This window comes from Anabas testudineus, chromosome 3 (genome assembly GCF_900324465.2).
Source record: "Anabas testudineus chromosome 3, fAnaTes1.2, whole genome shotgun sequence".
Lineage (NCBI taxonomy): Eukaryota > Metazoa > Chordata > Actinopteri > Anabantiformes > Anabantidae > Anabas > Anabas testudineus.
Genome location: NC_046612.1, coordinates 22,809,599 through 22,826,045, shown reverse-complemented (window position 1 = coordinate 22,826,045; position 16,447 = coordinate 22,809,599). Strand labels below are relative to the sequence as shown.

General features: G+C 37.1%; 2 protein-coding genes across 2 annotated transcripts in view; one reads left to right on the top strand and one right to left on the bottom strand.

Annotated features, from left to right (window-relative positions):
* Window positions 1–16,447, top strand: part of cep89 (centrosomal protein 89) — a 41,300-nt gene that overhangs the window by 15,771 nt on the left and 9,082 nt on the right. The gene's annotated exons all lie outside the window — the stretch shown is intronic.
* zgc:165481 (uncharacterized protein LOC100073327 homolog) lies at window positions 1,876–16,429 on the bottom strand. Its single transcript, XM_026379169.1, has 2 exons — window positions 16,322–16,429; window positions 1,876–2,746 (listed from the first exon to the last, which is right to left on the bottom strand). The coding sequence occupies exons 1-2, from the start codon at window positions 16,383–16,385 to the stop codon at window positions 2,001–2,003; spliced, it is 810 nt and encodes a 269-aa protein (XP_026234954.1). The 5' UTR covers window positions 16,386–16,429; the 3' UTR covers window positions 1,876–2,000.

Genomic DNA, 16,447 nt, shown 5'->3' with positions numbered 1-16,447 from the left:
GTATTTGCACCATACCATGGAGGATGGAGGAAACAGAGGTGTACATTTAAATTTTAAAGCCAAACAAAATGGCACAAAAGATTCTCATCTCAAGTGAGGCTGTCTGTTATGGAACTTCTAGCTTCTTGGATGAGTAGTGAAAGGCAAGAAAGGCAACAAGAAAGTCCACTTACCATGAATCAACTTCCAGATAGGCCAAATAAAACCTTGTAATCCTAACCCAATGTGAAACTTAATGAATTCAGCTGCTAAGCACTTAAAGAGTGTCAAAATAATCGAAATAAGTCAGTCTTATGTGTAAAATGTACCAAATACAAAGTGAATGTTGTGTGTAGATGTAAATCATAGAATGAAAAACGGAGCTAAAGATACGGCTGTGACATAATGTAGGGAACAAATGGAGTACTGTGAATTTTTAAAATTAGATTTATTCCTTGACTTTTCCACTTGCAAAATTTAAATTTTTGGTAAAAAATCCAGACAGGTGCACATTGTTTTTACTGTAAACCACAAAAAAAACACAGACATTGGCAGTTCACTAGACTCACATCTCAAGTTAATTCATGATTTTTCAATCAGACACTACTGGAAGAGAATAACACAGCATATTTCAGTAAATATGTTGCAACACACTTACATCTATGGCTCTGGAAAATAAATAGACCACTGCAAAATAATCAGTCTGTCAGGTTTTATCCTTTATAGGTGCATACATTGGTGAAATGAACAGCTTTTTTTGAGAACTGCTGACAGTGTTTCTCCTACATTCTGAATGAATATATTGTTATTTAGAATATACATTTAAAGCAAATGACAACACATCAAAGTAACGAAAACACAGTGTTTGCAGAATTTTAATAATTCAAAGAAAACTCTATACTAAGAAATTAAAAGAAATCTATTCACTTGTAAAGAAATAGGTCATAATGTTCTCGCAAAAGAATATTCAGAAATCATTTGATTGAATAAACCTAATTAGGAATCACTGCTTTCATGCGTCTAAGCTGCTCTTCCCCAGTTTTTCACATTGCTGTTGGGTAACTGTATACCATTCCTTCTGCAAAAAATCAAATAGGATTCAAGTCACACCTACTCAATGCCACATGAAGCAGAATTACCAGAACAGAATTAAACAAACGTGCTGGTGTAGGACATTAAACACTGGTATGGAATGAATGTCATTATCATATAGATGCTATCTTATGTAAAATAATTGCAGTGGTCTCTAATCTTTTTTTCAGAGCTGTAGTTTTAACAGACTGATTTCAACCAATAGATTTCGGTGCACCTATTACTTACTTCATATAATTGCTCCCTTATAGTTGTGAAGAAGGCACACTAATATCAAAACACATATTTGCAGTTATTTGCAAATTCAGAACGTACTGTGCTGTATACATTGAGAAAGCCAATTAAATACACAAATATGTAATGTGGACGATTCAAATAAATAATCTCACAAATTAATTTCTTAATTAAAATGCCCATGTTATTTTACATATTTGGTACTTTATTTTTAGTGCTCATTTTTAAATCACAAGGTGCTGTGATGAAAAATGGTTAAATGGTTTACAGCTAAACCAAAATGTACGTTTTGAAAAATGAAAACGAATTCAGATTTCCTATTGTACATAAACATAAAACATAAAATGATTTTTGGTACACAGTTAGTTGATACATGAGGGCCCAGGACTTGAGTGCTGGCATGTGCTGTAACTCAAAAAATGTGTTACACTAAGTCATACACAGAACACATCACAGAAATGTAGGTATAGGTGCTGCTTGTCAGAGGCTCTGGCAAAATTGGTTCCTGAGCTTTAGCAGTCATCCTAAAAGCACAGACCATCACTGAAGGTGGTCTTCTGATTTGTCCATTCTGGTCATGTCCTGTTTGGAAATGAGCATCATTTCAACTTTGGGCTTCCTATTGACAAACGAGATATCTGTTTCCAGCTTTTGACTTTTTCCCATGCTAACAGCACCAGTTTGGTAGCGTGGTGTCAGCCTCTAGATGAGCAGTCACACATACCCTGACACAGACACTGGCAGAATCCATAGACGAGGCAAACTGTCAGGCTTGATGGAACCAAACTTACACATACAATGCCCAGAGTCACTCTCTGGATCACCAACAAATAGATTCCTAGAGGCAGTGAGCCAAAGTATAGGAAACCCAGCAGCCACACCAGGATGCGTGGGACATGATTACAGAACTTTGAAAGGGCGTCCTGATCAGCCGGCCCGGTTGAGCCCACTGATACCGAGTCCAGGCTCTGCTCAGTATAGATGTCAGAGCTGCTGTTGTGGTTTGGGGAATGCTGTGAGTCCCTCTGCACTTCCATGATGGTGATGACCAAGCAGTTGGAGGAGTTGCGAGATGGGCTGGAGGAGGAGAAACTCTTTGGAGTCAGTACCACCTCTCTGTTTTGTTCGGAGCTCCAAGATTTGTCACGTATTGCTAAGTGGGACATGATGTTAGCATCGTCAGGCAGCCCTGACACCTCATACTCTGTGATTTCAGTTTGATGTCGACAAAAGGGGCAGGAAATGCTGCCTGCACCATCAGCAATGTCCAGGATCTTAATGAGGCAGCGGGCACAGACCCTGTGCAGGCAGTCCAGGATCTTAGGCTTACGGTTGTGGGCATTGTAGCGCTGGTAACAGATTTTACACTCTAATTCCTCTGGTGGAGGACGGTCCTTCTCCTCTAACTCAGCCTGAGGACAGCTCATCTTCGAGTCATGTTCTTTGAAAGGGGAGACAGACACAGAGACAGATTGAGTCAGATGGATAATAATCTTTATCTGGGAAAGCATTACAAGCACCTTTAACCAAAATGGTAGAGATGGCACTGCAACAGGCAGATGTTTTTGACTACAGTATTTGGTGTATCTCTGCCCAGTAGGTAAAGGTCATGGCTCAGCCTTATTCTCTGACTGCTTCTATTTTCTGTACCTGCTGCTAATGAATGATTTATGGTTTGGGGGTTGGATCAGGGTGTCATCCCAGAGCCCTTTGTAGCAAAGAAAAAGCCAGTAATGCTATTGATCTTTGGAAAGAGGTAGTAGGGACAGCTGCTTCTTCAACATTCTTCATCGATTCAATATTTATTGTCTACAATGCAACTTTCACATAGTTGCCTTTAGTTTTTTCCCCCCTGTTTAATGATATAAAGACCTGTTTACGTTAGGATTTAAAACTGCAGAGCAATGTCATTTTTTAGTTTAAAGAAATGTTATTCAGTTTTGTTTATACTGAAATATTAGGATTTTCGTTAGCATTAATATAGAGATGAATAAATATGAAAACATCATTATTGAGCAGATGTTGCACTTTTTGCCTTCTAAAAATAGCAACTCCTTGCTTTGAAATAGCTACCACTTATATTCATAAATTCAGTTTGCGATAGTGTTGACTTTAGGTTAAATTGGTAGTATTATGAGTTTTGAAAATGTACAGCCAACTCAAGATATTATCTTGACTTAAAGCTACAGATTGTAACTTTGTTCAGATATTAATTTAGTATGTTCCAAAACATATCATTGTGGAAAGGTGCAGATACAGTGCTGGAAAAAAATAGGGAGACCACTGCAAAATAATTAGTCTATCAGGTTTTATCTTTTATAGGCGCATATATTGGTGAAATTAACATCTTTGTTTTATTTTTTTGTGAACTGCTGACAGTATTTCTCCTACATTCCAAATTAACTATTGTTATTTAGAATATACACTTAAAGGAAATGACAACACATCAAAATAAGGAAAACACAGTGTTTGCAGAATTTTAATAATTCAAAGAAAATCTATACTAAGAAACTAAAAGAAATCTTCTGAATTGTGTAAAGAAAGTAGTGATAATGTTCACGCTAAAGAACATTCAGAAATCATTTGATTGAATAAACCCAATTTGGAATTACTGCTTTCATGCGTTTAAGCTGCTCTCCACCAGTTTTTCACATTGCTGTTGGGTAACTGTATACCATTCCTTCTGCAAAAAATCAAACAGGATTCAGGTGATCACCTACTCAATGCCTCATGCAGCAGAATTAGATGTGCTAGTGTAGGACATCAAACACTGGTATGGAATGACGTTATCATCAGATCAGATGCTATATTAAATTAATTAATAAAATTGCAGTGGTCTTCCACTTTTTTCTAGAGCTGTATATCTGCTTCTAAATGTTTTTGAGTCTTTCTCTTCCGACCTTTGAGAAAATTTATATTGATTTCAACTTGATTAATAGGTTTTGCAGCATTTTTATTTATTGTAATTTCATAATGACTTACACCTGAAGGACTGTCTAGAGTGTGGCAGAGCAGGGAGGGGAGAATGGGTGGAGCAGAATGGAGTCATATGCTATTCATAGTGTAGCTCAAGTAGCATATTGTAATTATTATGTCATATAGACTGTTGTTAGAGAAGAGCTTCCTTTTAACATTTTAAAAATCATTTTTTTATTCGATGTAAAGAACTTTAAGTTGCAGCTGTTTCAGTAAATTTGTACCAAAATTTGCACACAAATAACTTTTAAATTAAGTGTCTGCAGCCAGGGGCTGAATTCACCATGGACTAGCTCTGTTTTCATTATGAAAATAAACAATTGATTATGTTTTAAAGACCCACAGGAAGCTTCTATCATGAATGGGTCTTTAGAACTACAAAAATAAATGCTTTAACTCTTTACTTTAACAATGCATGCTGGGAAATCTGCTAGCTTTGTTTCTTACCCCAGTCAGTGAACTGAGCAGTTGATTCCATCCACTCAGTTGAAAGATCAACATGAGAAGACTCATGTTTATAAGTTGAAAAGTGGTCTGAAAATTGAAACTAGGAATTTTAAGTTGAATTAACTAGGATTACATTAGCAAAACACATATTGATATTAAGTAAACAGGCAAAGTTTAGTCGATTCCACTGATTTTCTTGTCCCTGTTTTGCAGTATGGTTAAGGTTTAAAACAGTGGGACTATACGGGTGACTTTATTCTCACAAATACAACAACTAGGCCTACATAATGACAAATGATAAACCAAAACATACAACCAACAGCAGACTGTTGCAACAGCATCATTAATGGTGATTTCAATATGATATAGATCAATTTCCACCTTTACTGTCACATTGTTATTACAAAGTGTATCCAAGTCATGATAGGTTCTCTGATAACTCACCACTGGGGGCTAGGACACCAGACTCTTTTTTTTTTTCTTGTTAAAGCAAAACTACCTCTCTGTGGATTTCTTAGATTGTCCCTTCTTCTGAAATAGCTGTGATCACACAAAAGCACTGGATGCTTAGCAGCAGGTCTGTAATTTTCAGAAGGCCATCATGTCGTATTGTCAGATAAACTTCTAGACATGGGATTAGATGAGAAATACTCTCCACTCAAGCTACTGAAATCACAGTGATACTTTCCGGGTGGTGATGTACTGGTGTGCTGTGTCAAAGCTGTATTCCAACAGAAATAACCTTGGTGGTGATAACTGACAAGGGTCTTCATTCCTGTGCTCCTTGGACAGTTTCTCAAGACGCTAAAGTTTAGATTTGGGTCATCCGATAAAAAAGGTATCTTCTCAGTAGCAGGGAAAAGGCTGTAAATTCATTCTTATGCTCTTAAACCCAATTTCTATTTAAAAAATTCTATTTGCTACTTAGCAAATCCAGAAATTGTATGTATTGCTTTTAAAACATCCTGTTTAAATTGTTTGTATTTCTGCTCTATTAAAATTGAATGAGGATAGAAACTTCACAATGCCATCAGCAGATTTTTTTCAAGTCCTACTTGCCTCTATAGATAAAGTGGTAACAGACTTTTTATGCTCTCTTCTCTGAAATAGCCTGCAGCAAAAGATGAAATAGGAATCCCAAATTTTTACAGGTAGAGAAATATACAGTCACTCATTTTTAACTCTTTTGTTTCTCATTTTGTCTGTATATGACTGTGTCTGCCTCAGATGAACAGTACCATAAGTAGCTTTCACTGTGGCATGGTAGCAAGAGACATTGTTTAACTGGAGCAGTAGTGAGGTTAACGAGCCAATAGATGCAGTGGGACACAATCTGACAGCACTTGAAGACTGCTATTAGTGAAGTTCAAGCTGCAGAGGGTCACTCTAGCCCTTTTTTTGGAAGGGCCCCCTTGCTTCTGTTATAGGGGAACTATTGAGCTTTTTTTGTAGACCAGAACTTAGGCCTCCCTGGCTGAGGGTTGTGGGAGAAACGTTGTCCTTAAAGACAAATTAGCTGTCCTAATTACATCCAGAAGAATAAGCTGTTTTCTATACAGTAGTTCTTCTAGTGACCTAAACATCCTTTTGGGATGTGTTCATTCATAGAATGTGTTTTAAGCACATCAAAATGTATTTGTGGCTCAGAAATCCATGCTTATATGGATATCCTGCAAGTATAGTAAATTGTCCTGTTATGCCTTATATTTGCTAGGGTATTGCACGACTCAATCATGAATCCCCCAGATGTGAGAATCAGTCAAGGTGATCTACAGCAGCTGCTAAATCTGGCCTTTCAGTCTCACAGAGTGCCGTTACCTTATTGCTGTTATTTTTTACTTTACCTGAATATTTAGTCATTAACAAGTCCCCCTCCTGTCAGGAAGTTGCTATATAAAGAAAAGCTATTCATTCATTCATGACCATGAAATATAGATTGAATAGGTGCTTGTTGCATTGGCAATTACCCAGCAGGTCTCTCTGTGACTTGCTGACTTTTAAATATTTCAACTACCAGTCTGTTCAGTTAAAAAGCCTTCTGAAAAATGTCAGAAAGATGTCAGAAATCTCCCAGTTTCCACATGGCAACCCCCACACAAAATAAAAAGTTAGGCTACAGTACAGTACTGGGCTTGTGCTAGAGAAATTCAGCTCCTTGTTATGAATCATGAGGTTACAATTGTTCTAAAATTATCAAATGGAGTTTAGGTTGCAAGCAGATATTCAGCTTTATCACCAGAATTAAATGTAAAATGTCCTTTAAGCTCTTACAATGCATTTCTTATGTCATAAGACATGTGCAAACCCTTTTGGGAATCTTTTGAAACATAAGTAATTTCATCTGCTTGTATTCTGTATTTACTCAGCTGTTGTCCAACTTATTATGTTTTACTGCTCTGCTGTTGTCAGAAATGTGTTTTGTGTTTAGTTCTACTGTAGTTCAGGGTTATAGTAGTTTCACACATCAGACAAACCTTCTGGTTACTCAAGGTCAAACTTGTAGTTTGTAAACCAATCAGGCCAAATTAAATGTGCTTAAATGTGCAGGTCACACTCTTAATCACTAGTCATTGATTAGTGAACTTGGTTAGTGAAGATATGATTCACAACAACTTCTGCCACTGTAGATGTTGTGGTTATGTAATGGTTAAAGGTGCTCTCCATCTCAGTTTTATTTTATGTCCTGTGAAGTACATGTATAATAAAAGTGAATTTGTAGGTTTACTAATAATACTGTCACACTGTGACATGAAACATCAGATTCAGTTCTACTCATGTACTATTTACACTAAGCTATTCCACCCCAAACTACAAAAACATATACTTTAACTTTATGTGTAAGAGTACTGTATATCTTGATCAAAAGTACTCAGAAGTATAAGGCAATATATTTAGACCTTTCTGTGTTAGTAATTCTAGTTAAGTATACTTAAGTACAGTCTAATTTCTTCTTATCTTTGAATTGTGCACAAAAATTACACTGAAAGCACACTCACTTATTTTTAATTTGAAAGAAGCACAGTACTGTATGCTGACAGCATGCTTGAATTAACTCCTCTTTTATAAAGGAGTTGAAATATTATTGTAAGCATTGAAACATAATCTCCATGATCACATCCCCTAACTGATAGCAGCAGTGGAAGACTGTGGTGATGAGCTGCTAAGGCGTATTCGGGTTGTTTAAGTTGTGTCGAACGGTGTCTTCTTCTTTGCAGTACCATCTTGTATCCAGATAAGGATAAAAGGCTGGGTGTAGTGTAAACAGTGCATGCAGAATACTAATGTAGGTGCATATTCTTTTTATCTGCTCTTTGCTCTAAATGGCGAGTGAAATGCAAATGTATGCTATACATTACTTTTTAATATAGATCACGTCTCTCTTTAAACATACAGTATACCCATGTGGCAGGTTATTTGGTCATTTAATCAAAACTAATGAAGTCCAGGATAATGGTTCTGCAGTAAAAACAGTCTAAACAAATATTTCCATATATTCTGTGGTGTTGTATAACATTCTAGTTAGTAGTGTACAGTGTCTCCCTCTGAACAACCCTGGGTATAACTGCTACTGTAGGTTACCAAACTGCTATGGTTGTGATATGAATTAATAACGTTTTATGGTGGTATGGCAGAGAGGTACAATGGGATTTAGACTCACAGAAAGGTTGATGGATAGATGTCTGTAAAGCCAGATCTAATATTATACAGACATTAGTAGAACAGCTTCCCATTATGTCTATGTTTTCTGACTGAGCAGTTGCAGTTGATTGATAGTGTGCTGACAGATTGGTTAACTGACTGCTCAACTGACTTGTTAGTTGGTCTCTAAGGTAAATATATTACATTTGAAAAGTGTACATTGATTTGAAACACTTGATGTGCTGTAGCTTCTCTGGACAAGAAATAACCCTAGGGAGACATTTAACATTTAGGAATTAGAAGACTGCAGTAAGGTTGAGGCTAGAGTGAATTCAACAGTTTTTCTGATCCTCAGAGTCATTTAGAGATCCACTTATATCTTTCTGTGGTACCCATACACTAGATTATTACATTGTTCTCTGCTAAACACTAGAGAGTCACTCTTCTGTACAGTAGATGTCAGGGTGAACTGGACTGCGTAATAATTATGGATTCTATTGCTCACCCACAGAGTTTCGAATGCAGTGTTTTTTTGAGAAAGATATCGAAGTCCAGATTTATTTAACATCTCAGATGGAACTAGAAATGTCCTATCTAGTCACACAAAACTGGAAGATGAGCTTGCTGAGTTTTTTCTATTTAAACACTATGTGCACCTTTATTCTGTATTCATTCAATTCTTGTTCTAGCACCTCATATCTTACTGTGTTCAAACCACTTTTCTGTCTCATAACAAGTTACAATAAAAAATATCAAGACTGCATTTAACGACAAACCAAAAATATGTTTCTGTAGTTCTCTTTGTGCTGACAGCATAGGCACTTCAGCCAGTCTGTGGCTATGCAGCCCCCGCTGCAATGTGTGCTCTGAGACCTGTTGATTATGGCCACTGTTAAATTTTGCCCATGATGATCACTGTCCAGCACAACAGTAAAACCACCAGTTTGTTTGTTTGTTTTTTTTGTTCTGGCTAATCTATGTATATTTTGGAGCTGTCCCACTGTAGCTTCACTTTTGACTACAATTTTTAGCATCCTAAAAATGTCTGTGCAAAATTACTAGGTAATGGTTTGAATTGTGACCAATACAATCCCTATGTCATAAATATCTTAATACTGCAAACTGAAATTGTTCATAAACTTCCTGGAAATGCTTTCTGGTGCCTTGATTAACAAGTGCAGTACACTTTGATCCCACTAAGGGCCCAGTGTTTAAATGTGTTTTGTTTTTTTTTCATGTTGGTTTAGAGGAACTCAAGGGTCACAAGCAAACCATTCTAAAATTTAAACTGCCTTGCATAGACTATCAAAATGTTTGGTTCCACATCTGTAATGACCTCATAATGTATGGGTTATGTCTGCTGTTTTTGTACATAAAAATTACCAGCAACTAATTGCTTTTTCCTTGGGCATGAAGCTTGAAAACGATTGCAAAGAGGAGAGGACTAAATGGGCAACCTTGTCTGGTTGATCGCTCAAGTATAAAAGGCGTTCTCATTGATCTTTAACCAAGCTATTATATAAAGTTTTTACCATCTGGATTATTCTTTCACTGAATCAGAACACTTATAGAGCTTTAAAAAGGAGGTTTCACTGAGGTAAATACAACAGAGTGTAGGGCAGGGATAGCTGGAGAGCCAGCAGGACAGTGGCTCTCGAGGACTAGGGTTGGCTACCCTGGGTCAAATGCAATCCAATACAGCCGCTCTGCCATGAATTCTAATTAATAACTAATAAACATTTAATGGATTTATCTCCTTTCTGACAGTTTCAAAAACAAAAACTGAGAAATTATATAGCAACTACAGTGGTCAATGGTATGTTTACAGTGAAGTTACAAAACACACGAGTGGCTCTGGTTTTATGACAAAGGAGTAAATCAGGTGATGGTATTATCCTGTTGGGTGGAAAAATCTGTGGTTGAATCACCAAAACATCAGGCTTTAACATGGGTTTGTTGGTCATGACTCTTTCATAATGATAACTATTTTGTCATCATTATAGCCAAAATGACGAGGCGCCCCTAAGCTGTAGCAAAGTACTTATTTGAACCCAAACCATGATCTTTCCCTGAACCTAACCAAGTAGATCTTCTGAAACTAACAATACCTTAATTATAGTTTTGTTGCATGATGAAATGGTCTCTTAAGAGCTCAAACCAGAGAAACATTTCCCTATGGTAAAAATTTATTAGGTATAAGATTAAATTATTCTACAAATCTCTGCCAGATATTTTTCTGAACCTGTGTTTTGATCAACAAGTTTTGTTGCATGATGGAGCAGTCTTTTACCACCAAGATAAAAGCAAAATCTACATTGCATTATCACAGCTACAGAAGTCTATTCAACAGCGAGCTTCAGGCACTCTGTTGGATCTGGACCTTTACAACTAGAAGTGCAAAGCAGTCAATATTCTGCATAGATCCTGGCAAGATGAACAAGATCAAACACTGTGTTTACCTGCATTTATACTGCTGCATATGCTATGGGGAAAATGTGGTCTGATTCTACTAATCACATTTTCCCCATAGCATTCAGGGGATTTTATGCTTTTTATGTCAACAATTTGCCATTAGTGTGTACAGCCTTGGCCATAAGTTTTGAGAATGACACGAATATCAATTTTCACAAAACCTGCTGCCTTGGTCTTGTCAATGAGTCTTTGACTCTTGAAATGCTTGTAATTATACTCCACTATAACATCTGACAAAAAGATCTAAACGCCAAGGCAGCAAACCTAACTCTGTAATTGTGTCATTCTCAAAACTTTTGTCTATCTGCCAGCCCATCATTATTCTAATCAACACCTTACAAATTTACTTTTATCCAATTAATTAATTTACAGATCCTAATGTTGTTTAAATCCCCTGCAGCAATAGCTCAGATATTGCTGCAAAGCTACAAAGCATCAGTGTGTATGTGTGTGTGTAAACAGATTAACCTTTTCTACTGAAACTGGCTGTCTTGTGTCATTAGCAAAGGCAAACCAAAGCAGATGTAATGAAGCAGTACCATAGTGCAGCTAAAATTCAACAACATGAGACCTTGCGTCAAGCAGACCTTACTGCACCCGATAGGAAACAAGTACACACATTGTAAGAGAGACACACATTGCAGGAACAAAAAATGAACAAAACAGATTGACCTGCTGCAGGCAAGCAGTGGAGCCTTATTCCTTTGTAGGAAAAACACTGAAATCATCATGTATTTCTTCAAAAGATACACGTTTTCAGTTGTGCTACCATCATTGTGGTGGTTTCCTAATGATCAGTTATCCTTTAAAAATCAATAAACTTGAATTGGCAAACATAATGTACTAATAGAAGACAGTTTGCTGATGATAGGCCTCTGTATGTTTATGCAAATATTCTTTTGAAAAAAGCTAAATAGACATTTACACTAGTAACAATGTCTACACTGTATTTCTGATCAACTTCTTATAAAATCTGCTTTTCTGTCATTTCTACATATGTCCTAACTTTTGACTGTTAATATTCTAGAGATGGACATGGAAAAAATACATTTAGGAATTACTAGTCTTTTTTCTGCAGCACAGATCTGTTGTATTACAGATAGCAGTTGTTTACTGCTAGCTCTGCTGCTTGTTCTACTTACATGCTCTACATTTTGATTAGGATGGTTCAAAAGGAGTTACAGTCTTCTTCAACAAAATAGCTGAATGTCTTTATCATGAGCGGCTAAACATCTTCTTGTGCTCTTTTTCAATGGACTATATCTAGCCAGACCATCTGATAGCTACACCATACATTTTAACTGGTCAATAGCTTAATAAGTTTACCAACAAGGATGAAAGATCTGTCAATAGCAGCATGAACGTAATCCTTTAGATCAATGAGAGAAGCATTCAGCACGCAGATGTTCTGACAGCAAAGGTCAAAGCTATCATCAAAAATCCACATTCTAAGAAAGAGGGGAGAGGGTGGGACATGGAGGCAGTATATGAGATGAAGAGGATACGTGTTCTATCTTGATTCCCATATAATTTGATAACAAGCATACACACTGCAGTGTGGTGCATTAGGACTTCTCTGTGAGCTGCTGCATATGCTGAGGGACAACTCCTGTGTCTGTTAGTCAAATGTAGTTGGAAGTTGAATCTCTGCTGTTCCTCAATTTTAACCTACAATTAATGTAGTTGCTAAATTTCAACTGAGGTTTTAAATGATATTTTAACACTGTGGTGAACAGTATAAATGATGATACAAATATTATTTTTTATTTAATTTGTATTTAGGCTTGCAGCCTCTGTGTTTAGATTTTATAGTGAGGTATTATTACAAGCATTTACAAGACTGAGGCAGTAGACTTGGTGAAAATTTATATTTTTGTCATTCTTAAAACCTTTGTTCCACTTCTGTACATTTCCCTGCTATATAAAAGATGTTTTTGCCCTTATCTTAAAGAGTCCTTTTTTACTAGATAGAGATCTGTCCATGGTAGACATGGTAAGTGTTAAAGCAAAGTAAATCTTTGCTGATAAGTAACTTGTTGATCAGCCACATACAGTGTTTGTACTGGGAAAATCTCAATGTTAATAGTCAAAGTGAACTGTGCTAACTAGACCCTCTGGACAAAGTAATAAATAAAAAAAACACCTGTAATACAGCCACAGTTCCACACCAGGTTGTAGTATGATACTTGTCTGTTCTGAATTTTTTAGTATTTTTGTTGTCATTGTGTGAAGGTCAGCCAGCCTCTTGGCTACAGCTAGGAGGAGGGGTATATTGGTTTGGCATTGCTCAGCTCAGCTTGTTGTGAGGGCTAAATGTCACTGCTTTAGCTGGGCTGATGCTGGCACCCTGCTGCCTCCCTGGGGGGCTTATAGAGATTCAGGCAAACAACATTTTGCTACCCAGATTATAGTCCTCCACACTACAGTATAATACCAAGTCAATTCATTACTAAACACAACTGGGAATTAGCATGCTGGCTGAGGAAAGAGCTAGAACCATATTCAGGGCTAAGGCTCATATCTGGCCAAGTGCCCAGTTACCGTTTCAGATGAATATTTAGATTCCACTTCAGCAGGGCGTTATAGCCACCAAGGCAAAGTCGGCACCGTGCTGTTCCTGAACTCTCAAGTGAACGAGTTCAGCTTGAACGTGTCTGGCATTAGCCAATTCGTATCATATGTTTGATCTTGTTTGATCTTGTGTTCTGCTCTGTGTGTTTGAGTTCTCTCTGTGTGCACTGGAAATATGTTCTGTGATTAATTTCCTCAATGAACTAACACAAACAAATTATTTAATTAAATGAAAAGATATCAGTTATTTCACGGACAGATTTAGGGTACCCTGTCAGTATGTTGTTGCTTGATTAGGTTTTGTAAGACTCTCAAACACACACACAGAATCTGAGCTTTGACTTGTAAAGATGATGCTCAGTCTTGAAGCTTCCAATCTTTCGTCGTCATGAATTAGGGAAAAGGAAAGCAGCCTGTCATTGTAGACAGCCTCTAAGTACATCAGACGTAGGGTGGTGCCTGATGACATGCTGCCACCTAATAACCATTTAGATACTGCTCTCTAGAGAAGTGGTGGCTTCTGCATGATTAAGTGGGCAAAACTGTGTTGCTTGCGCAGCTCTTTGGAAGGTCAAGTCTAAGTAAAGGTTAACACAGATGTGCCATGTGTATGTACTGAGTTTTAACTATATGTAGATTAGTTTTCTGTTTCTGTGAGGGCTTATTGATTATGCTGCTCCAGGGTGATTCAGAGCTGTATTGTATTGTTAGTCATTCTTGCCTTTGTCTTCTTTCAGACACACACACAAACCCACACACCAGCCTGCTCTTATAGCTGTATAGTCAGTGTTTGGAAAGGCGTCAGTAAATAAAAGGCAGGTCAGATACTTAATCAGACAGACACATTACTTGCGACACTGTGATTGACTGCTTAAATCGCAGTTTGCATTTGTCTGCCCTGCTGAAACACTACTTGCAATTTGTGGCCTCTTGCATTCATGTGGAAACAGAGTAGCCTGTCTAACATAACCCGCACTTGAGCAGCTGGTTGAGTAAAAAACACAACCTTAAAAATTTTAACTGTTGCTAGTCTGATGATTCATTAATTTATGAGTTTGTGATTGCTAAAAGAAAGATGCTCAGAGCTTTAAGTGACTGAAGTTAGACATGCAACAGTCAGTAAAAGAAGAAAGTCCCTCTTAAAGCTAAATGTGAATATAAGTCTGTCATGTGGGAACCCCAGAACTGGTATCAGTCAGAGCCAGGGATAAATGTAACAGAATAAATGGCATTACTTAGACCCAAACCTAAGACAGAAAACACAACCTGTAAGTAAGTTAAAACATTTAGACATTGAGCTTGAAGTCTTGGAAACTGTGATATCCTATTTCACATGTACCAAAATGATATCAAGACCTGGCTGTTCCGGACTAGTTTAGACTTCATTCATGCATTTATTGAATTAATGAACATTCTTTGGTCACATCTGCCATAATAAATGATAAGAGAGATTAGACTGTCTTTAGCAAGGACAGGACATAACATGTAAATGAAATCTGTCAGTTGGAAGCAAGAAATCTACAAAGGGCTGGTAAATCCTCAAATGTACAAATTCTAGATATGAACTCTGATTCAGAAGGTTATGATACACATAATGAAAATGGGTAAATGTTTGTGAATATAATGATGTAATGCATTACCGATAATGATTACCTATACTTTAATTATTTTCGACTATTGCATTTATTTACTGAGAAAAAAGTGCTAACACGTCTTTTTTTAACAATTTCTGGCTATCTAGAAGAAATCACACATCCAGAAAATGTCATATACTGGTAACAGAAACACCCCCTGGAGTTCCTGCAGTTGTGAGAAAATTGGTTCTCTGTGTCCCAGACAGTTATCCTTAGATAAGGTCACATACTGTAGGCTACATGTAGGTGAAAAACATAGGATGTTTTCATATTTTCTCTATTCTCTCTCTACTTGTTTATATAGTATAGTATAGTATAGCATAGTATAGCATAGTATAGTATAGTATAGTATAGTATAGTTCACAAATGGGCTAGTGAAGAGCACAATTATCTAGTTGCATCAACTTCACTTCTTAATTTAAAAAACTGTTTATATAAGCTACCTGCTGCCAGGCATGTACAACATGCTACAACAGTTAAACATGCTTTGTGTAAACACGTTTGGATAATTACACTTCACCAGTCCTCTGGTCCTCTGGTACCATTGCTACTAGATTTAAAAGAAGAGACAGGGCAGCTTTATAGATGAATTCATTACCAGTATTAAATAAGGATACTTTGCTTAACTATCATGTTAAAATGTCTCATCATATAATTCATACAAGTCAGCTGCTCAATCATCTTTTAAAATGTGAGGTGAAGGAGTCAACATAACTTATTTGTTATACCCTTTATACCCAGAGTGATAAACTCTTACACACACACACACACACACACACACACACACACACACACACACACAATAAATAGGTTGAGAGAAGGCAAGCACACACATTGTCTGTCCTTATTCAGACCTTGTTTTTCTCACCTCTGAATCTCCTCTTTCTCCAGCTGCAGAGCACAGACCTCCAGCACACAATCTACCATCTTTTTCTTTCTTTTTCTGCATCTTGTTTTTTCCTCCTGCTCTCTTATGATGTTTTCTGTCTTCTGTTTTCTTTGTTCTGCTCTCCTTTTGCTTTATTGTCCTCACTGAAATTCTGCCTTAGCTTGTCCACAGTAACAATAAACATGTGTTCCACTTGTGTGAGTGTGTGTGCGCTGCACTACCGCAGTAGTTATGAACTGTCAGCTGCAGATTTGTAGATGTCTAAGTCAATAGGAAACTATTATTTGTTGAAAGTACACATCTCCCAAACCAAATAAACAGCAGCAGAAGTTCAGATGCACTCACACTCTCTAAATAGCATCTGCAGGTTAGTGTGTGTTTTCCTCACCTTGTCCCAGTGTGTGTAACTCCACCTCCTCCACTCCAGTTGTCTCTGCTGCGCTGTCCTTCATGTAAATCCACCTCTTTCATAGCAACACTCCGCATCTCATTCCTCAGCCTGTTTGTGTGTGTC